Source organism: Hipposideros armiger, unplaced genomic scaffold, assembly GCF_001890085.2.
Source record: "Hipposideros armiger isolate ML-2016 unplaced genomic scaffold, ASM189008v1 scaffold_585, whole genome shotgun sequence".
NCBI classification, from domain to species: domain Eukaryota; kingdom Metazoa; phylum Chordata; class Mammalia; order Chiroptera; family Hipposideridae; genus Hipposideros; species Hipposideros armiger.
The window spans coordinates 999,919-1,023,178 of NW_017731935.1; the positions used below are offsets into that span (position 1 = coordinate 999,919).

A 23,260-nucleotide genomic window follows, 5' to 3' on the forward strand; every position below is an offset into this window, starting at 1 on the left:
GCCTGGACCAGAGAACATGGGGCCACCAAAGCTCCACCTCAAGCCTGGCTTCGTCTTCTCTCTCTCTCTCCCACTAGGCCTCTCTCAGAAGAGGGCAGCCGCCCAGGAGAGGCAGAGCTGGGAGGAGTAGTGATGCTGCCAACTGCAAGTCACTGGGGCTGCGGGGTCTGGGAACGACACAGTCAGGCCAGGTGAGGAGGGCTTTGTGATCCTGGAAGGGCAGGAGCGGAGCCCCAGCTGCAGCCCAACAGTGGCTGGGGGCAGTGCAGAGTCAAGACATCTCCCCCCATCTGTGAACAAAAGGAAACGATACCAGGACGTGGCTCACCATCTCCTTCCGGATGCTGCTGAGCTCCGACACCACCTCACTCATCTTCGCGCCGTATTGCTGCTGTTGCTCAGCCAGGGCATTGTGCAAAGATTTGTTTTCGAGAGTCAGGTAGCTAATTTCTTCATTCAGAATTGTCGAATTGTCCTGAGCTGCTGCAAATTCTTGAAGAGATGACAAAATATGTCTTGCCTGAGCTACAAGTAAAAATCAAGTGTTATTATAGCATTTATGCTGAAAGGGAGAAGTGTGAACAAGATGTGTTCAATACATTTTCAATGTCACACACCACATGCCTCAAAAACACTACAGGCATGCAGACTAGCAAAGAGACGTGGGCACCCCTGAAATGGCCTTCACTCAGGCTTTTCTACATCCAGAGAAGCAGCTTTACTCTAGAGAAAGGTAACCCCTCGGAGAGGCCAGGCCCGGGGATGCCGTGGCTCGCTGCCCTCGCAGCCCACCATGCTCCCGTCAGCGGCCGACTGCTCCTGTCCCTGGCCTGGGACCTGCGTGCAAGCCCCATCGGGCAGCTGCATGACCGGGGACAGCAGCCTGTAGCTCTAGCCAGGCCCACTGCTGCCCTAACAACAGGGTGTAGGTTTATGGGCTCAGCCTCCAGGGGCTCCGGCTTCTCAGGGCTTCCCGGTCCCAGGAGGAGATGCTGAGGAGCCGCCACACTGAGCAGCTGGAGCACCCAGGAGCCTCTGGCGGTGACTAAGATGGCAGCTGCAGGCAGGGCCCAGGGTGCGCTAGAAGGAGACAGCTGGCAAGTCCCTGCTCCCACTGGGACACTGATGGCTGCACCCCAGACTGCAGGAGAAAGAGAAGGTGGCGTCCCAAGGACGCAGCATCCTGCTTCACACCCCAACTGTGGTGGAAGTGTCCCCATCGTGCTCCTGCAACACAGGCGCTAGGTGGACGTGAACCCAAGTCCTCTCGGGGGAGGGACCATCCTCCTGGACCTCAGTCATTTCCACCAAGGTCTCAGCAAATGCCGGGCCCTGCACACAATCAAGTGCTCAGAGGATTCGGACACAACAGCAGCAGCTTTTTAATCTCTCCGAATCCCCACGTGAACATGCGGCCATGAGAAGCAAAAACCTGTGAATGGCATTTCCAACAAAACCAGGTGACGAGGCATCTCACAAACCCCAGAGCCAGCAGGGGTGTCCCTTGTGTCCCACAGCTCAGGGGGCCCCTAGCTGCTGTGAGGACAGTCAGGCTCCCCACATTGCAGCGGCTGCATTGACGGCTGACGAGGGCGGTCAAGCCGGGTGCGGGCTCCAGGACCCAGCAGAAGGACGAGCCCCTGCTGACACAGTGCCGCCAGAGCTGACCAGCTGGCCGTCCCCTCCCGACTCACCTAGGAACACCTCGTTGCAGTGCAGGGACTTGCAGCCACTCCAGTGCCTGTCCACCAGGTCGAGAAGCGCTTCCAGGAGCGTCACCTCCAGGGTGGCCTTCTTCCCGGGCAGGTACAGTTTGGGAGATACCTGTGGCAGAAATAGAACCATGATACTGGCTTTCAGTTCCCAACACACAAGGTTTCTGACATTGCATGCTCGGTGCCCACCAGGCACCACGCTGATGCCTGTGTCCCACAGAGCCTGCACCACCGAGCCCTTCACAAATCCACACGGGATGATGCAAAGGACGTGTGACCGTGGGCGGGTTCTAAGAGCTCAGTGCCGAGTGTCCACATCTGTGGGGCAGGGTGACATGCCACACCAGGTGGAATGGCTAACGAAGGATGCAGCCTAAACTGCGAGGTGTTATACCACGTCTGCACTAACGCGCTGCCATGCCACCCACAATGACAGTGTTAAGGGCTGAGGCTGTGGTGACTCCCACAGGGACGGCTGTTCTGGGTCCCCCTGACCGGTCCACAGTGACTCCTGGACGGCGGACGTCCCTCAGAGCCAGTGTCAGCCTGCGTGGCCACTGGTGCCCGGACCCGGAAGGCCCCTTGTGTAGTGAAGTCTCACACACACAGTGGCTACCGGGCAGAGCTCGGGTCCGAGCATGCCAGTGGCTGCAGGGGCCTCCACACACAGCCAGCCGCTGCCGGCATGCACCTGGCACTCTCTTGTCCTCCCTTTACCAGAACGACTTCACCCACTATAAGAATTACTGGAGAAAGGGGCACGGCTCCTGCCCTCCTGCCCACTTCCCAAGTCCTCAGGGATACTGACTGTGAGTTGGGGGCCGGGGAGGAGCGGGGAGAAAAGCTTCCAGCTGTCTCCCAGTCAGAAGACCAGTGAGTCTCCCCCTTCACATACAGAAGGCCTTTCTAGGGCCGGCCAAGCGGCTCAGTTGGTTAAGAGCGTGAGCTCTGAGCAACAGGGTTGCCGATTCAATTCCCACATGGGCCAGTGAGCTGCACCCAAGCTGAGCTGCCAACAGGTGGCAGGATGGCTCAGCTGCTGAGAGCACGTGCTCCTAACAAGGTTTCTGGTTCAACTCCCGCATGGGATGGTGGGCCATGCCCACCACAACTAAGATTGAACACGGCACCTTGATCTAAGCGGCTGAGAGCTGCCAACGGGCAGCCAGATGGTGACTGGACTTGGAGGTGAGCTAGCTGTGCCCTCCACAACTAAGACTGAAGGACAACTTGGCTGTTCCCCTTCCCCAATTCCCCAATAAAATCTTTTTTAAAAAAAAAGGCTTTTCTACTAAAGAGCTTCTGGCACAGTCAGTGAGAGTCTGAGTGACGGGACAACCTGGGCCAGGTCAGGTAAAGCCACTTCAGTGGGACGCCTCTCACCTCCCACCACCACCGCCTACCCCAGGAGCCCCAAGCACCCGAAGCGGTGGTGGGCGTATGCTTGGGCCCCAGGAGCAAATGTGTCAAAGGAGCACTGCTCTGCCAAGGTTTGGGGTGTAGGAGGGGCAGTCACCCCCTGGACCTGGTCAGTGTGCTAACACTAAGGCCCCGCTGCTTGCCCCAAAGCTGAAGCTGAGCCCATCCCAGTGAGCATTTGGCACAAACACCTCTATCTGAAGCTGTGTCTGGGACTCAGCCATGGTGACGGGCATGGGTGACAGGCCGAGGTTCCCACGGAGGACCCAGTTTGGTCACTCAGATTTCTGTCTTTCCCGAGGAGCACGGGTACTGCCCTCTCCAAGAGGATAACCATGGTGGGGTCACAGCTGAGCCGAGAGGAGGGGGTGCCCCGGGCAGCGTCCCCTCCCGCAAAGCCCCAGCTCTGCAGCGTGTGCGAGGCTGCGGGTGCAGCTCTGCCCTGGCCATGACCGTCCTAGCCGACAGGAGAGGCCCATGCACGTCCCCCTCAGGCACAAGCCCGTTCTCTTCTCTTCCCTCCTCCCAGACACGGCAACAGTGGCAGGTTGAAGAGGCAGCCAGATGGCAGCCAGGCCACCTATAGAAACAGGCTTGACCCACGACCGGCAGTGACCAGCGGGAAGCCAGCCCATCGTGTCTGGACCCCGACGCACACAGCACACTTCCAGCAGAACCGGGACAAACACTAAGGAAGAGGGTTTATCTCGGTAGTGTGACCGATGACAGCGCCCACTCACCCCCCTGGGACCGCGTGTGCCGAGAGGTCTCTGCTCTCCAGGCTCCGATGCCTCTGAAGGGGAACAGGCCGTCGGGCTGCTGGCCTGGGAGCCACTCTGCCCACGCAGACTGCCCTCCAGGCAGCTCACACTGGCCTGGGCTGCTGGCACCTGCGACCTCCTGCCAGGCGCTCTCTGCTTCCTGTACTTTTCGGGAGCAGGCAAGGGATTGAACACGTTCTGTGCTGACAAACTCGACTTCTGAGAAAAGGGGGCTGAGTCCTCGACGTCTGTGGAGTCTGTAACACGGGACAACAGAGCCCTCATTAGACCAAGTTCTCTGGGCGTGTGATCACTACTGTCGTTTTAAAAGGGTGTGCGTGTGCACATGCATGTGTACGTGCATGTGTGCACATATGTATGCGCATGCACACACAGAAAATCCATCAAAGAATGACAAGACTGAAGTATTACTACATGTTTTCTTGCCAAAATCATGTATAACAAAGATGAGTAATAAGCTAAAATTTGGAAATGAGAGAGGACGCCAGCACTGTTCCTGTGAAAGTCTGTTCATGCATCAGTACCTGGGACCCTCCCAGACTCCGGAGCTGCGTGTGACCCCACATTCTCTGAGCTGCATCCCCAGTTGGTTCACACCAGCACCGCCCAGTGCTAGCAGGAGGCAAGGGCCACACTTGGGAGCTTCGGGCCCTGCCCGCTGCGGACCAGGGTCCTTAGAAGTGGCTCCTCAGGTGCGCTGGGCCTGGCCCCCCTGCTCTCCTCGTGAAGCTCCTCAGCCCTGAGCTCTGGGACCCTCGTCTGTCTGGACTGCCCGCACCCGCCTGGCTCTCCACACCCAGGCTCAGATCCACGTCAGGAGGCCGCCCGCCCGCCAGGCCTCTCCTGCGGGCTCCCCTCTGCACCCCACACTGCACTGGTATCCACACGGCTCCCAGGCTCCCCGTGAGCACAGACAAGCCCAGCCCCCCAGCAAACCCGGGCTCCTGTGCTCGTGGTGTTGAGTCCACGACACCACAGTCACCTGTCTGTCCAGGTCAGAGATCACCTGGACACACTCCTCTCCTCCCTAAGAGCCATGTCTGTCACCAAACTTACCAGGTTCCTCCACCTCTTGCTGGGTCCACAGAGACGGCCCTCCCACCCGCCCTCCACGACCCCATTGGTCACTCCACACCACCCACCCTGCTTCGGAACAGACACAGACCACGCACTGCTGCCGCATCTCACCTTGGCCTTGACCTGTGCTCTTCTCCCCACTCCGCCCCACAGCCTCTGCACGAGCCCAGCCCCTGGCCACCAGGAATCAGCAGAACAGCCACACGGGGAGTCACCCGACAAAAGTACAGTCTGAATGCTTTAACCCTCAAGGTGCAGAGACAGAAAGATTGTGAGAAATAGTTCTGGGTCATAGGAGTCTGGCGAGACATGACAATTAAATACACTGTGTGCACGGGATCCTGGACTACAAAGAAAACAATGTCATTGGAACATCTGGTGAAATGTAAACAGCCTATCTGTGACAAAGTTCATTTCTGATTCTGGGCAGTGTCCCTACTTTTAGGAACTACACAGGAATGTTCAGGAGTGACGGGACATCCCGCTCCAAGGTTCTGAAAAAGAACAATGACAGAGAATATGCACACACACGCACACACATATACACAGCATATGCACGTACACATGTACACATACATGCACACATGCATACACAGGGACACGGACAATGCACACATATACACATACAGAGAATGCACATATCTATACACACGCACACATGTATACATGCATACACGCACACAGTGCACATATATACCACACACACAGGGACACAGCACATGTGTTCATAAACTGAGGTGAAATGAGGAACTCTGACAGTTGCGGAAATGGGGGTGCTGGGCACCCACATAGTACAGCATCGTGATGAGGTCTCAGGATACAGGGGAAAAGCCACCAGGACAATGAAAGCAGAGGATGTAACAAAGGTGTGACCCATCCTCAACACCACAGCCTGCTCTGCAGCCGCCACAGGCAACCTGAGCAGGTCACCACCACAACCCGTCCTGCCTGCAAAGCCCCAGGGACCGGCCCAAAAAGCCTCAGAAGGCACTGGGCTCACGCGTATTGGGGGGGATTTCTGACACTTTGCTATATACATGCATACAACACTCTCAATTAACTAACTCAGTATTTCATTTCCCTCATCTTTAATTTTTTAAATGTAGCTATTGTCATAGCCTCGGCCTGTGTATTTAAAAGAAAGAGAGAGAGAGAGAGAGAGAGAGAGAGAGAGAGAGAGAGAGAGAGAGAGAGAGAGAGAGAGAGAAGAAAAGCACCAAAATACTTACAGACTAGGAATCTAAACTACGGATGTATTATAAATTTCAATGTACGAGGTGAGGTTCCTTCCTAAGACATTTCAGAACGTTCCACAGCGACAGCAAACGTGGTGACAAAAGTGGACACGGCTGTGTGACATTACCTGGGTGTGGGGGGAAGTACGTGTACGGCCCCAGGGGCCTGCGGGCCTTGGCCTGGTCTCCGTGCAGCGAGGGCGCTCCGCAGCACAGGCTCGGAGGTTTCTTCTCAGCACCAAGCCCTCTGGAGCTGCCTTTTCTCCTCTCGTGACCCTTCTTTATGGAGTCCCCACACTGGTACTGCACTGGCTGAGGACTCAACAGATGCCTGGATTCTATTTTATTAGAGAACATTTAACAAGTTTTAGTTCATTAAAGATTATATTTTAAGCTTGTGACACTGTAGGAAACCTATGAAGTATATCGCTTAGATAAGAGGTGACTGAGTGGGTTAATAATGCAACAGCCAACGCTGTCGTGAGCTGCAGCGGTCACTGCTGCAGAGAGGGGACCGACCCTGCCTGGCTCACAGCTCACTACAAAGCCGACAGTCAAGATGGTGTGGTGCTGGTACAAAGACAGACATGATGACCCATAGAACAGGACCCAGAACCACCGAATTAACAAACGTGCCAAGGCTATGACATGAGAAAAAAGACAGTCTTTTCAACAAATGGCATTAGCACCACTGGATGTGTGGGGTGAGCCCGCTCACAAATCCACTCCAAGAGTGGATCACAGACTAAACACGGAAACCATAGTACACCTACAGGGAAAATCATGAACGTGGTGAGAAAGATTGCAGGGCACAAAAAAAGCACAAATCGTAAAGAAAAAATGGCTAAACTTGACTATACTGAAATTAAAACTTCTGCTCTTCAAAGCACTGTTAAGAAAATGAAAGGCAAGCAACAGAATGGGAGAAAATTTGCAATCCTCACATCTGAGAAGAGACTGCATCCACAAATCGTAAGGAACTCCTATGACTCCATACCAAGAAGAGAAAAAGGGGAGTAGAAGCGTCACCGGTGGACATACACATGGCCCATAAGCACAAGGAGAGATTTTCATGATGAGGCTTCTGGAAAATGCAAAGGGAAGCCATCATGAAATATGACTACAGGAAGTCCCCGACTTACAAACATTTGAGTTGCGAACTTTCACAGATGCAGCCAATCATGCACCCAAGTCAGACTTAAGAATGAATCTGACTTACGAAGGTTCTCCGGGAACAGAACTTGCTCGTAAGTTGGACACTTAGTGTACACACCCAGGAGAACAGCCAGCATTAATGACTGACCATGCCGAGAGCTGGCGAGGGCACTCGTAGGGCAAATGTCTTTGTGCCAGCAGGTATACCCTCCAGGACTTAGCCCAGACTTACGCCTCGACCTGCTGGGGTCTTATGGAACGCTCTTAGGAGGCACATGGAAGAAGAGACTGAGCTACAGCTGGGCACAAGTCCTGGTGCCAACAGAGCCCCTGGCGAGGCCCGCAGGCAGAGAGGCCGTGCACAACAGAGACCCCACACCCTCAGGTTACGGCCGAGCGCTCAGCACTTCCCAAAGTTCAGCGAACACCCGCTGGGCCGACATGGACAGCAGCTCCACCAGCCACAGGCCATGTTCCCTTCTTGTCCATTCAGATATCTTACCCCTTCCCTGTAACTGGAAGACGCTGAGGCAGAAATCTACTGAAACAAGCACATGGTACGCTGATCCTCAACTTGAGTTCACTGACTTCCTCTTTTAATTCTGGAATCCAACTTACTGACATTTACAAGATTTCATGAAGATTCTGTATTTAAGGTAAGTTTTCTAGAAAGCTCAGGTGCATCGTGAAGCCAGTGACGGCCACCTCAGAGCTAGTGGGATGTGGGGGGGAGGGGGCTGCTGGCCTTTGCGGCACACGGCAGCATACCTTGGGGACTGTGGAAGTCAGCCTCTCGCTCCTTCTGGCTGTAACTCGTGCTCCCAGGAGGGTTGCTCAGGTCCCACTCGCACTCGGCAATCAGGCTCAGGACCGCCTCGTCATCCACATCCATGACCAAGCACTTTTTGGCCGAGGGGTCGGTGCACTTGGCTCTGGACTGGCACGGTCTGCAAAGAAAAGGCAGCTCAGTGCTGTGGCCCCAGCCAAGGCAGACCTTGTGAGGGGCATGGGCACACGGCAGCACAGCCACAGGTCTCGCGGGCAGCCAGAACAGGCACAAAAAATGGCTCTTGTGCCTCCACGAAAGAGAAGTCAAGGAGGGACTCGGCAGGACAACTGGGATGGAGAGCAAGGGCGTGTAATGTCACCACAGCACCCAGCACGTGCAGAGCCCCACTAGGATTTGTCCAAGAACACAAGTTTGGAAGGCGCCCCTTTTCCTAGCATATGAGAGTTTGCTCCATGAGATCAAGAAAGTTAAAAGATATGGTGTCCAGGGCCGGCCGAGTGGCTCAGTTGGTTAAGAGCTCGCTCAAGAGTGTGAGCTCTGAGCAACAGCGGTTCGAGTCCCGGCCTGAGCTGAGCTGCCGCTGAGCTGCCAACAGGTGGCAGGATGGCTCAGCTAAAAAAAAAAAAAAAAAAAAGATATGGTATCCAAACTTCTATTTTTACATTAAGTGACTAAAATGTGAGGTGTTTTCGAGATGACGTCACTCCCAACGGTGACCCTCCATACGGAGATGAGTGTGCTCAAAAGGGACCTCATTTTCCAAAGGCAGCTTGAGTTCTCCTCCTGGGTCTGCCTACAGAAACCGACATCTGATCTGACACATCCCAGGCCCTCTGGGCCTCCACTGTCACCTCTGGATAGTAAGGAGGTTGCACCAGATCGCCTGAACTCTAAACTCTGTGACAATGCAGCCTTGAGATTATCAAGGGCAGGTAAACCTCAGAATGTTGCTAAAAGAAACTAAAGAAGACGCAAATAAATGGAAACATGTCCCATGTTCATGGACTAGAAGACTTAACATTAAGATGTCAATACTGCTCAAAGTGAGCTACGGAATCAGTGTGATCCCTCTCAAAATCCCAGCGATGTTTTTCCAGAAATAGAAAAACCCACCCTAAAATGCAGCTGGGATCTCAGGAGACTCCAAATAGCTAGAACAATCTTGAAAAAGAAGAGGAAGCTTTAGAACCAGGCTCAGATATATCAGAAATGCTGGAATTATCAGACCAGGATTTAAAACAACTATAAATGGTCTGGCCAAGTGGCACGTTGGTTAAGAGCTGACTTGGGACACCAGCTCTGAGCAGCAGGGCCCCGGTTCAGATCCCACATGAGGGCCAGTGACACTGCCCTCTACAGCTAAGATGGTGAACAATAGCTCGACCTGGAGCTGGGCTGCTGTGAGTAGATGGCGACGGCGTAAGCTGCAGCCCCTGCTGTAGTGGGCTGCCATGAGCTTCCGTGAGCCGCCATGAGCTGCCGTGAGCGGCCGTCCAATGGCCGGGGAGCGACTGCCTCACCCGGGAAGAGCGCAAGGATAATACCAACATGGGCCAGTGAAGTGACGTCCTCCACAACTAGACTGAAAAACAGAAGGACAGCAGCTTGTCTGTTCCCCTTCCCCGATTCCCCAATAAAAAAAATCTTAAAACAAATAAAGCCCCCTGTAAGTAATAATGCTAAGGGCTCTAATTAAAATGCAAGATGGGAAACATAAGCAGAGAGATGGACATTCTAAGAAAAAATCAAAAAGAGATGCTAGAGATCAAAACACTGTAACCGAAATGAAGACTGCCTCCAATGGGCTCATTTGCAGACAACACACGGCTGAGGGAAGAATCGCTCAGCTTGAGGATACATCAACAGAAACTTCTAAAACTGAAAAGCAGAGAAAAAAAAGACTGAAAACAAAACACACTAGAATACTCAAGAATTGTGGCACAACCACAAAAGGTGTAACATACACATAATGAGAATACCAGAAAGAGAAAGGAACAGAAAAAATATTTTAATAAAGACTGCAAATTCCTCAAATTAATATCAAACACCAAACCACAGATCCAGGAAGCTCAGAGAACACTGGCAGGGTAAGTGGCAAAAAATCACATCAAGGAATGTCATATACAAACTGGAGAATATCAAAGACAAAGAAAAAAATATCTTAAAAAAAACAGATCAGAAAAAAACATTTTACGTCGAGAAACAGAGATAAGAATTGTATCTGACTTCTCCTCAGAAACCATATAAGCAAGAAAAGAGGGGGGTAAATATTTAGGTCGGCCAAGTGACTCAGAAGAGCCTGCTCAAGAGTGTGAGCTCTGGGAAGAGAGCGGTAAGATGGCGGAATAGACAGACGCTGTGCCAACTACCTCCCAGGATCACAACAAAACTACAAATAATTTATGAGATATTCAACCTCGGAAGTTCCCTGGACCCTAGATGAACAGAACCTCTAAACGAAGGACTTAGAGAGGAGGCCACATCAAGTCCGGTAGGAGGGGCGGAGACGAGAGAGGGCGAACCCTGTGAGGGACACCTCAGCAGTGGGAGGCTTCTCCAGTTGGGGGCAAGACCCTCTGGCCCCACACCGCGCTCACCACCCCAGAGTTATGTTGCTGGGAAGAGGAATTCTACGATAGCTGGAAGGAGAAAATAGTGAGGACTCTCTTTGCTTGGCTCGGTGAGACTGGGGGCGGCTGGAGAAACAGTGGAGCCGGCACACCGACTCACTAGCTGGTGATCTAATACATCGAAGCAATCAGAGCGACAGCCAGAATGAAGAAACAAAGAAACATGTCCCAAGTAAAAAATCAGAAGAGTGTGAGCTCTGAGCAACAGGGTCACTGGTTCGATTCCCACATGGGCCAGTGAGCTGCGCCCAAGATGAGCTGCCTCTGAGCTGCCAACAGGTGGCAGGATGGCTCAGCTGGTGATAGCACGTGCTCCTAACAACAAGGTTGCCTGTTCAAGATGGTGGACTACGCCCACCCACAATTCAGACTGAACTCGGCACCTTGAGCTGAGCTGCTGCCCTGATGGCTCAGTAAATAGAGTGTGTGCTCTTAACAACAAGGCTGTTGGTTAGACTCCCGCATGGGATGGTGGCTCTGCCCACCCGCAACTAAAACTGAACACAGCACCCTGAGCTGAGCGGCGCGACTGGACTTGGAGCTGAGCTTGCTGCACCCTTCACAACTAAGAATGAAGGACAAGAACTTGTCTGTTCCCCTTCCCCAACTCCCCAACACTGTTCCCCTCCCCCAATTCCCCAATTAAAAAAAAATCTGAAAAAAAAATTTTAAATGCTGAGAATTTGGTATCCTTCAAAACTGAAGGAGAAATAAAGGACTTTCTCAGATAAACAAAAACCGAGGGAATCTGTTACCAGTAGACCTGCCTTGTAAGAAATGTTAAAAGAACTTCTTTAGAGGAGAATGATGTAAGTCAGAAACTTGGATCTACATAAAGAAAGAGCTTTAGAGAAGAAATTAGTGAAGGTAAAATAAAAACTTAACTTTTATTATTATTTTTAATTAATCTAACAGGTAACAGTTTGAAATAATAATAGCAACAATGCATTCAATTACGTATGCCCACGTGTACACATATAAATGCACACAATAGTAGGGCACGAAGGACCGCAATGCTACGAGGGGCAGGGAGGGAGGGATTAGGAGAATTCGTATCATGAGGCACTTGCACTACCAGTGAAGCAGTACAGTGCTATTTGAAAGTGGACCTGGATTAGTTGTAAATGTATATTGCATACTGTAGGGCAACCACTAAAAAAGGTAAAAATATAAGTATGACTGATGTGCTAAGCAGAGAGAGAAAATGGAATCACATAAAACGCTCATTTAAATCAACAAAAGAAAGAAAAAGAACAGGAGACAAGAACAGGAACAAGGACGAAGGGCAATGAGAAGAGAACAGTAACAAACATTACAGATATTAATCCAACTGTATCAATAATCACTTTAAACATCAATGGTATGAATATACCAATTAAAAGACAACAGACTGTCAGAGTGGATCAAAAAACATGACCCATATATGTTGTTTACAACAAACCCACTTTAACTATAAAGACATATATGGATTAAAAGTAAAGGGAAAGAGACAAATATACATACCAGGCTGATACAAGTCAAAAGAAAGCTGGAGTAGTGACCGTAATTCCAAGCAGAGCCGACTCCAACGCAAGGAAAGTTATCAGGGATAAAGACGGGCATCACATAACAATAAAACGGTAAATTCTCCAAGAAGCCAGAACAATCTTTAATGTGTATGCACCTAACAATAGATCGTCAAACTACATGAGACAAAAACTGAGAGAACTGCCAGGAGAGAGAGGTGAATCCACCATCACAGATGGCGATTTCAACACCCTTCCTCAGACACAGACAGACCCAGCAGGCTGGAAATCAGTCAGGATGTGCTGAACTCAACAGCACTATCAATCACCTGGGTAGAATGGACATCTACAGACTACACCATCCAACAGCAGAATACACATTCTCAAGCTCACATGAAACATTCACCAAGATATACCACATTCTGAACCATAAAACAGACTTCTTTACATATTTAAAGAGAAATCATATGCTATCTGCTCTCAGACTATAATGAATTACACAAGTAATCAATAATAGATAAATGGAAAATCCCAAAATACTTGGAGATTAAACAACGTATTTCTCAATAACACGTGGCTCAAAGAAAAAAATCTCAAGAAAAATTAAAAAATATTTTGAACTGAATAAAAAAAAATACACCTCAAAATTTGTGGGATGCAGTGAAAGTAATGCTTAGAAAGGAATTTATAGCATTAAATGCATATATTAGAGAAAAAAACCCCACTAAGATCTAAAATCAATAATCCAAGATTCTATTCTACCTTAGCAAACTAGAAAAAGAACAAATTAAATCCAAAGTAAGCAAAAGAAAAGAAATAATAAAAATTAGAACAGAAATCAATGAAATTGAAAACAGGAAGTCAATAGAGAGAAATCAACAAATCCAAAGGCTAGTTCTTTAAAAACATCAATAAAATTGAAAAACATCCATGCCAGGTTAACACAAATTCTAACATCAGAAATGAAAGTGGGGGCACCACTGCAAATCCTACAGACATTAAAAGGATAATAAAGAAATATTATAAACAACTCTATGCCTACGAATTTGATGATCTAGATCAGGAGTCAGCAAACTGCAGCTCGCGAGCCACACGCAGCTCTTTGGGTACGTTCTGTCTCAAAAGTTTGCCAACCCCTGCAAGAGCCAATCCTGTCCCTCACAATAATTTAAAAATTATTCGAGAGCCATAAATATATTTTTACATAATCACCAATATGTGAATAATATCCTTTAAAAATTTTATATATGAAACTATGATAGTTTTGTTTTCATTTTCAATTTTACTCCAGAGCCTGTGGCTCGCGAGCTGCAGTTTGCTGACCCTTAGCGGCCCTTCCATCTCAAAAGTTTGCCAACCCCTGATCTAGATGAAATGAACCAGTTCCTAGAAAGACACAATCTACCAAAATTCACAGGAGAAGAGAATAATCTGAATAGCCTTATATTAACTAAAGACATTGAATCAATAATTAATAGCCTTCTAAAACACCAAGTCCAGATGGGTTCACTGGTGAATTCTACCAAATACTTAAAGAAAAAATTATACCAATTCTCTATAATCTCTTCTAGAAGACAGAAGCAGAGGGAACACTTCCTAACCCCTCCTATGAGATCAACATTACCTTAATAAAAGAACCAGCAAAGACAATACAAGAAAACTCATGAACACAGATACAAAAATCTTCAAAAAAATATTAGCAAATAGAATCCAACAACGTATAAAAAGAACTATACACCATGACCAAGTGGGATTTATTCCAGGTATGCAAGGCTGGTTCAACATTTGGAAAACAATGCAATACATCACACCAACATATTCTTTTAATGAAGAATAAAAATCACATGATCATTTCAATAGACGCAAAAAAAAAAAACAAGCTGCTGACAAAAATCCAGCCTCCATTCATGATAAAAATGGTCAGCAAACTAGAAATAGAGGGGAACTTCCTCAACTTGATAAAAGCATCTACAAAAACCTACAGCTAATATCACACTTCGTGGTGAGAAACGAGATGCTTTGCTGCAAAGATTGGGAACAAAACAAGGGTGTCCCCTCACCACTTCTTTTCAAATCGTACTGGAAGTCCCAGCTAATGCAATAAGACAAGAAAAGGAAATAAAAGGTAGACAGACTGGGAAGGAAGAAATAAAATTGTCTTTGTTCATAGATGACATGATTGTCTATGTAGAAAATCCCAAAGAATTGACCAAAAAAAAAAAAAAACCCTCCTGGAACTAATAAGTGATTACACCAAGGTTGCAAAATACAAGATATTTCACACTGTGTCCAGCCCCCCAAAAGAAATGGTGAAGCCCCAACATCCTCTACCTTACTGGAAAGAGGGTCTTTACTGAAGTAATCAAGTTAAGATGAGGTCATTAGGAGGGACCGTAATTCAATACAACTGGTGTCTTTATGAAAAGGGAATTTGGACACAGAAACAAACACGCACCAAGGGGAGAGTCGGTGAAAAGACGCAGGGAGAAGATGGCCATGGGAAGACAGAGACCAAGGGAGTCCTCTCTAGGCCAAGGAACACCAAAGACTGCCAGCAAACCACCAGAACCTCGGAGAGTTACGGAACGGGTTCTCCCTTACAGTCCCCAGATCAGCCCTGCCGACACCTTGATTTCAGACTTCTAGGCTTAAGAATGGTGAGACAATACAATTCTGGTATTTGAAACTTCTCAGTTTGTGGTACTTTGTTACATCGACTCTAGGAAACTAGTACACAAGGTTAGAATACAAAAGTCCAATGCTTTCTTATATACCACCAATGAACAATAGAAATTTGAAATAAAAAAACAACACACACACAATACCATTTACATCAGCATAAAAAAATGACATACTAAAGTATAAATCTAACAAAATACATGTAAGATCTATATGAGGAAAACTACAAACATCTGAAAAATAAAATAAAAGAACTCAGTAAATGGAGACATAGTCCGTGTTTATGGATAGGAAGATCAATATTGTCAAGATGTCAGTCCTTCCCAGCTTCATCTACAGATTCAATGCAACCCCAACCAAAACCCAGCAGGTTACCTTGTGGTCATGGACAAACTGATTCTAATGTTTCTATGGTGAGGCAAGGAACCCCCAAGAGCCAACACAACGCTGAAGGAGAAGAAAGATGGAGGCGACACCGCCTGACTGATACCCGCGCGTGGGGGAAGGGCCTCGGAAGCCTGTGGTCTGTGTCTAAGCGCGCCGGTCTCACGTATGAGCATTCCTTCTCATGACCTCATCACTTCCCACAGGTCGAATCTGGTCCACTGCCTGTTTTTGTAAATAAAGTTTTATCGGAACACAGTTATTCATTAAGTATTGTCTATGGCTGCTTTCATGCTACCAGGCAGTTTTGAAGTTACAGAAAGATCATGTGGTCCACAGAGCTGAAAACATTCTCTTTAGTCTTTTACAAAAACAAGTTGGCCGACCTCCACATTAGCGGAATTTATGGATGAGCTAAGGCATATAATGGAAGAAAAAGGAGACTATGAAAGCTTCCGACTGAAGGAAAACAGCGTAAAGGAGCACACCATCCTCGTGCATGACAAGCAACGCAAACAGCTGACTGACTTCTGCCTTTGAGACCAACCCGCACACAAAGCCTGAAGGGGCTCCACGCCTCCACAGCATCTAGACACCGGTACCCCAGCTGTGACCACGTGCAGGCCAAGCAGAGCCGCGAGCCCTGGCCACAGGGCACTGAGATGAGAACACAGGAGGGGCACTCCACAAGCTGTCACCAGGGCGTAGGGCGGGGGCTGCGGCAGCTGGAGGGTCCCGCTTCAAGTGTGCACAGCCAGGCCGGCAATGTGTCTGCACCGCCGGGGACAACAGAGCAGCCCGGGCGGGGCAGCAGGGAGACGGGCTGATGCTTCTTGCTAGAAGCCTCTGTGATGTCTGACTACATGTGTGACTTGAGTAAACATTTTACCTTTAACAAGTAACTTACAGGAAGAGTGTCCCAGCTGGGACCTGGGCCTTTCTCCGTCCCTCCTCTCCCGCGCGCCTGCCCTTTCAGGGGCCATCCACGCACAATCGACCTCTTCCGGCTAATAGACTCTCCATCTCTTAGTTAACGGGCCCTAGCCACAGGCTGGCCTGGCATCTCTGCACAGTCAGACACCACGCGTGCTCATACCTTCCGGCTCTACCCGCAGCTGACAAGCTCTGCGTGGAGTCCAGGGATCCCTCTGAAGCAAAATGCAGCCAGGATGCTTCCCGCTCGCTCGCTCTCACGGGGCGGTCATCTAGGGAGCAAATGCCACCGAGACACTAGCAAACGACTCCACGAGGCTCCCAGCACCACCCTGCACGTGCCCAGGGCTGCCACCACTTGCTCCGGACGTGCTGTCCCCTTTGGGGTGACCTTGCCAGGGTCCCCACAGCACTGGGCAGACCCAGTGAAGGATGCTGGGCTCCTTCCCAGAGAGGCTTCCTGCTCGTGCAGAGCTCTCTCCACAGACCCTGCTCTGGGGACAGGCAGTGCCCGCAGGAGAGGAAACAATGCAGGTCCACACCCAGGCACACCCCTGGGCTCCCTACTTTTCATGCACGTTCTGGGTGCTGCATGAGCACATCTGATAGTGTCCATGTGTGAGAACCCTGGACATGCCAAAGAGAAAGGATGTCCACGCCTAGCATTTGCACCCTCAGATCCTCAGGACTGGGAAACACAGACGACAAGTTTAAACTGCCCCAGAGGTATGCCCCAGGCTCAGAGGCCTCCACCCAACAACTCCAGGGCTTCCCTCTGGGAACCCTGAAGCTGACTAGGTTCCCAAATGCTCAGTCGGTGCTGTGGACAGCTGTGACACGTGAGCACAGGTCACCGTTATAAATGGCACTTCCCTTCCAAGGCTGCCTTCCAAAGGGCATTTCCTGCGGCACAGCCCAGAGAGCACGACCGTGGCAAATGAGTGACACTGCAACAGTCGTGTCCACAGAGGGAAACTCAGGAGCTGGGAAAGCCAGGCAGCAGCGCCTCTGCGGGCTGGGGCTCCTCCGGAGACCAGTGCCTCCCTAATCCTGCCCCTGCCGTGTCCTCAGGTGTGGACACTCGGTGCTGAGAACACATGGCTCCCCTCACTTCTGAGTCAGCTCCAAAGCCCTTGCTCTAAGGATACTGCTCCGGGCTGATCCACTATAAATTCAAACTCCACACCGCTCAAATCAAATGTAAACTGATTTGCCCCAAATCTACGCCCTCTCCTGACTGCAACATTCTCCCGGACCCCACACCTCCTGGACCAACCATGTGGGGCACTGCTCACGTCACCCTGCGCGGCCCCCCAGCTGCTCAGAGAAACTGACTGCTCCAATTTATGGGGCACCCTGCCAGGGACAGCGGGCCTCCCACGGGTGCCGTGGGTGCTGCAGTGACTGACTTTCTATTATGGTCCTTGCTGTGTGGGAAGACTCTCACATCCCTTCTCTGCACAAACACTGAAAGAGTCTGAATCTAAAACTTTTATGACAAAGGGAAAAGAGTGATTTAAGACTGAAGATTACAAAAATATCCCATAAGGACTGGGAAACTTCTGAAAAAGAGCCCACATTAACTGTAAGTTATTTGGAGTCAAAGTTAGAGCAGAAGCACATACCCTCCCAGGTATCCGAGGAGGTCTTACCCCGGACACTGTGCCTCTGGGGGCCCGTCACTGACAGCCACAGCTCAGGCCACCTGGCCCGGCAGTGCAGGGACTGGGGGGAGTGACACACATGCGTGGCATCAATGCACGTGCAGCCCAGATATGCAGAACATGGGTTTCACAGACCCCGGCTGGGTACCGGCAGGACCGTGGCCGCAGTCTGCCTGCAGCTCAGTGTTCACCACGTGGACAGTGGTGCCCCATCCACGCCTCCCCTGACAAACGCTGCCCCTGGTGGCAGTCACTGGTTTCGTAAGGTCGACACCCAGGAGACAACACGTCCTGAATGAATGCACCCCCAGCCACGCTGAGAAGTGAACGGGCCACGGACTGAGGACCCGCTGAGATCACACCCTTCAGCCAGACACTCGGGAACCACAGGCACCCGGCACTTATCCCCCTTCACACAGCAGGACCGAGGGCACAAGGCCCCAGGCCTCTGCCCCCATGCTGCACAGTCAGCGCACCCTAGGCTCAGGCTGCAGCTGTCCCCTGGGAGTGCGACGGGGGGAGCACCGGCAGTGCCACTGGCCACACAGCTCACAGCAAAGACACATCCTGGGAGGCAGGGAGGTGGTGGGAAGGCACCTGTGGCTCCCCGAGGGTGACCCTCCCGACAGGACACATCCAGTCGGCTCCCTGCAAGCCTGTCACAGATCTATCCCGTTGAGAGACATGGGTTGCTGGGCTCAGGTGCGGGCTCACCCTCCCACCCTGGCCCCCTGGGGGGAAGGGGATGGCCCATGAGCCTCTAGTCCTATGTCCTCCCAGGTGGAGTCCAGCTGTCCGGCTGAGCCTGAGACAAAGCCATGCACAGAAACAGGCACCAGAAGTTCAGGAACGCGCCCAGTCCAACAGCCAGAAGGAGCCGAGCAGCCCGGCCCATGCCTGTGCTCCTGGCCTCCCCGGGCATGATCTGTGGCTGTGGGGCTCACTGCCGCCTTTCCAGGTGGCTCTCCTGCAAGGCCTGCCCTGTGACACAGACCCTCACACCATCAGAGCAGAAAGTCACCATCCCTTTTCAGAAAGACCCACAGCGCGATGGACCAGGGAGCGCCAACCCCAACAGACAGGCCCCACCAAGCAAGCGCAGAGTCGGCGCCCACCCAGCTGCCTGAGCTTTGGGAGCGCGTGCAGCACAACGAGGCGGTAACCGGGCTGGTTCTTCACCACGGGGTTCAGTCGCAAGTCCACGTCCCTGAGCTCCGGCAAAGAGCGCAGCCGTAGCACTTCCGCCAGCGAGGACACGCAGTTGTGGTAGAGGCTGAGACGTTCCAGGGAAGCCAGGTGCTGAATGCCCTGTCACGGGACAAAACACTGAGTCAGCTCACACGTGGGAGAGCAAGCCACGCCATGGGCCGTCACGCAGCCATCGGCCCCTCAACAAGCACGCCGCACTGAATACACGCCACTACCAGGAAGAGCGGCGATGAGTGTCCTCGTCCCTGAGTCTCTCTGTCTTGCACACAGTCACGTGACTGTGCAGGGACGTCTGCCACAGTCATGACTACTGGGGACAGCTGGTGCCTACTGCGTTCTCAGCGCGCACCGAGCTCAAACGAGGTCATTCAACCACACACAACCCTCCAGGCTAAGCACTGCCGTCGCCCCATTGCACAGATCAGAACACTGAGGCCTGGGGCAGAGCCAGCACTGGGAGCAGCCTGGACTGGAACCGGCCTCTGACTCTGAGTCAGGGGCACTGAAGCACCACGTTCCAGGGCGATGTCCTGCCTTTCTTTCCAGAGCCCCCTCTCCACCTAAGCCACCAGCAGTGTTTACACAGCGCTGCCATTTGCCTTCACCTCAGTGACCGAGGGAGGCCTGAGCCCCTGCCTGGTCAGGCCTGTCTGCATTGTGGTCCTGCCATTCAAGGACCCGCAGCCACCAGGAGTCAGACCATAAATATGTGCAGATCAGAGAGTGGACGGAGGAGGAGCCACGGCGGGGAAAGGGATGGAGAGGGATGGAGGCACACACGTCAGACTCTTGGGCCTTATCGTATCCCTTTAAAGGCACAACTACCTTCATCAGAGAGCTACGACTTCTGGTTGTCAAAGTAGTTTAAAGATGCGATGTGATGTGTAAGAAATCTAGCTCACTGTAAACACCAGAAAAAAGACAGCAATGAAATCACTGTTATGTGAACAGTTTACAAGCATTAGGGCATTGCTATCAAACAGATCACATGTTTAACTATAAATGTACTTTCCACTGCTACTGATAGCAATAAATTTTTGTTTAAGAAACAAACCTAAAACTTACCTCTAGACTAACTAAGGAGTTGCGTGAGAGATCTAAAGATTTTAGACCTGTTAAATTCATCAAAGAATTTCCTAGGTGAGTAATCTTCTCTTGGTACGTTCCAGGGATAGACAATGACCGAAGTTCAGCTAAGAGAAAATTATGAGATTTTTAACCTTATTTTTTACTGAAAATAAATTGTCATAAAAGCAAGATACAGTAACTTCATAATCTGAAAAAGTCACAAAAATAACGCAACTCAAAGTTTGAATAGCAATATTAGAAGTGCATTTAAAGTTTTAGCTTATGTTCACCTCCGAAACGTCCCCAGGCCCATGCTCGCCCCCACTCCACTCCCCTCCCCGACAGAGAACGCCCTCCTGATGGGCTTCCACCCCCACCACCTGCGTAGCCTCCACGCAGGGGTCACCATGCAGCTGACCTGGCCACTCCATGCCCACTACCTGTGAGGGCACACTGCATGCTCTGAGCATGGCACACCCAATAAAAAAGACAGTTTGGGTCTCAATACACGGATGCTCTCCCGGGAACATTTATGTTTTAAAACACGTCTTGATTAAATTTGGAATCGGTGTGTGGGCTTCCAGTCCCATTATCTTAAACACCCTGGATAACAATACACAAAACAAGCAGCAGACAACTCAAGGGGTGGGGAACAGAAGGCCAACCATCGAGGGACCTCAAGAAAATGGTCACACACAAAATGGGCTGGTTTGGGTTGTTTTTCTGTTTGTTTGTTTGTATGGTCTCATATGCATCCTAATCTGAATGCCAGAGGAGATGGCAACCCAGAAGGCCAATGGACACTGACCCCCCCAAATATGGGTAAGACGACTGTCCACGGTGACAGGGCCAGGAGGCAGCAGCCCTGCAGGACAGACTCCTGCCAACATCAGCCCCACTCCAGCCCAACGCCAAGGAAAGACGGCTCCTCACACAGCTGGCCTTGCAGGGGCCACACGGGGAACGTGTGTGGCCCCTGACTACTGGCCCGGCCTGGCTGTAATGAGGTGGCCCACAAGTGTCCGCAGACCCCATGTGTGCGATAGGAGCCTGGCTGCTGCCTCAGCACCAGGCAGCACCCAGCTGGTGCCAGGAATGAGGACTGGGATCTAATAGGATGCAGGGCCTCATCACTTAACATCCAAAATGCCATGACACAGTCACAAATAACCCAGAAACAGTAAAAAATAACTAGTAAAATCTCAATTTGAATGAGAAAAATCAATAGACATCAACACTGAGTTGACAGAAGTCAGAATTATCTAACAAAGATTTTAAAGCAACTGTTATAAAAATAATTCAGTGAGCAATCCCAAACACTCTTGGAACAAATGAAAAAAACAGGAAGTCCTGGCAAAGAAACAGAAGATATAAAGAGAAACAAAGAAAAACGTCAGAAATAAAAAATAACTGAAATAAACAAACAAACAAAAAAATCACAGGAGTGTCTCAATAACAGAAAGAGGTGACAGAGGAAAAAAATTCAAAGAGTAAATGCAAAGATAGATTGACCAAAATTGTCCTATCTGACCAAAAGACAGAAAACACTTAAAAAAAAAAAAGGGAACAGAACCTCAGGAGCCTGTGGAAGAAGAAAAAGATGTAACATTCATGTCACTGGGGTCCCAACTGTAGTTCCAATTAAACTTCCAAGAAGAGAAACGTATATGGTAAGCAAGCAAATAAATAAGTATTAACAAAATGAAGGCTGAAAACTTCCCAAATTTGGCAAAAGACATAAACCTATATATTCAGTTAGTTGAAAAAACCCCAACACAACAGAATACAAGCAAAAAAAGGCCATACCCATACATATCAGAATCAAACTTCTGAAAACTAAAAACAATGAAAGAATCTCGAAAACAACCAGAGAGAAAAGGCATTACTTGTAGGGGGAAAAGAGCTCACATGGCAGGGGGTTGCTCTTCAGAAACAACGACAAAGGAAGTGGTGTCACATTTTTCAAGTGCAGAAAGAAAAGAACTTTCAACCCAGAAGTCTATACCCACCAAAAACAGCTTGTAGGACTGAAGGTGAAATAAAGATATTCTCAAAGGAAGGGACACTAAGAGAATCTGTCACCAGCACACCTGCACTAAGATAATAGCTAAAGCAAGACCTTTAAACACAAAGGAAAGACAAAAGGAGGAAATCTGGGACATCAGGAATGGGGAAAAAAATAATGGGGAGGTGAACATGCTGTTGAGCATGTGGGTAAACAGGTTTCCTTCTGAATTATTTAAATGTCAGATGTCTATAAAAGATATTAACGAAGTTCTCAAGGTATGTACAGGAGATATTTAAGACAATTAAATTATAAAGGGAGGATGATAATGAAACTTAAATGGTGGTGAGGTTTCTCTATTTCACCTGAGGTGGTAAAATGTCCAAACAAGTAGACTGCAACTTGTAATGCAACCACTAAAAAAAGCTATACAAAGAGATATGCTCAGAAATATAACAGATAACATTCAAATGGAGAACTAAAACTATTCAGATAAACCATAGGAAGGCAGGAAAAAGGAAACAAAAGAAAAAAAAACAAAGAACAAACAGAAAACAAATAATAAAATAGCACACTTAAGCCCTACTATATTGATAATTAAATTTAGTGTAAATGGTCTAAACATACTATAAAAGACAGATTGGCAGAGTGGATTAAAATGAACCAACTATACACTGTCTACAAGAAACTCACTTCAAATATAATGTTATTGATAGGTTAAAAGATTAAATAGTAAATAGATGGGAAAAAATAGGCCCTGCAAACACCAAATGAATAAAAGTTGGAATGGCTCTATTAATATCAGACAAAGTAGGTGTCTCAACGAAGAAAATTATCAGGAACCCTACATGTGCTACAAGGGTCACTCCAACAACAACAACAACCATTAAAATCCTAAATACAGGGCCGGCCGAGTGGCGCATTGGTTAAGAACTGGCTTGGGACGCCAGAGGGCCCCGGTTTGGATCCCACATATGAGGGCCAGTGACACTGCCCTCTACAGCTAAGAT

General features: G+C 49.6%; 1 protein-coding gene across 4 annotated transcripts in view; it reads right to left on the reverse strand.

The window, feature by feature from the left end:
* Nucleotides 1-23,260, reverse strand: part of CEP72 (centrosomal protein 72) — a 36,163-nt gene that overhangs the window by 10,621 nt on the left and 2,282 nt on the right. The window contains exons 1-9 of one of the 4 annotated variants that reach the window (XM_019624342.1): nucleotides 20,243-20,326; nucleotides 20,003-20,078; nucleotides 19,084-19,276; nucleotides 16,468-16,576; nucleotides 8,152-8,330; nucleotides 6,357-6,566; nucleotides 3,875-4,152; nucleotides 1,695-1,824; nucleotides 329-525 (exon numbers count right to left, since the gene is read on the reverse strand). In XM_019624342.1, coding sequence (XP_019479887.1) covers nucleotides 329-525; nucleotides 1,695-1,824; nucleotides 3,875-4,152; nucleotides 6,357-6,566; nucleotides 8,152-8,330; nucleotides 16,468-16,576; nucleotides 19,084-19,276; nucleotides 20,003-20,008 — 1,302 coding nt within the window. In that variant the 5' untranslated portion in view covers nucleotides 20,009-20,078; nucleotides 20,243-20,326. Of the gene's footprint in view, nucleotides 1-328; nucleotides 526-1,694; nucleotides 1,825-3,874; nucleotides 4,153-6,356; nucleotides 6,567-8,151; nucleotides 8,331-16,467; nucleotides 16,577-19,083; nucleotides 19,277-20,002; nucleotides 20,079-20,242; nucleotides 20,371-23,260 lie in introns of those variants that run through there. The other 3 variants (XM_019624340.1, XM_019624341.1, XM_019624343.1) reach the window with 3 other exon arrangements.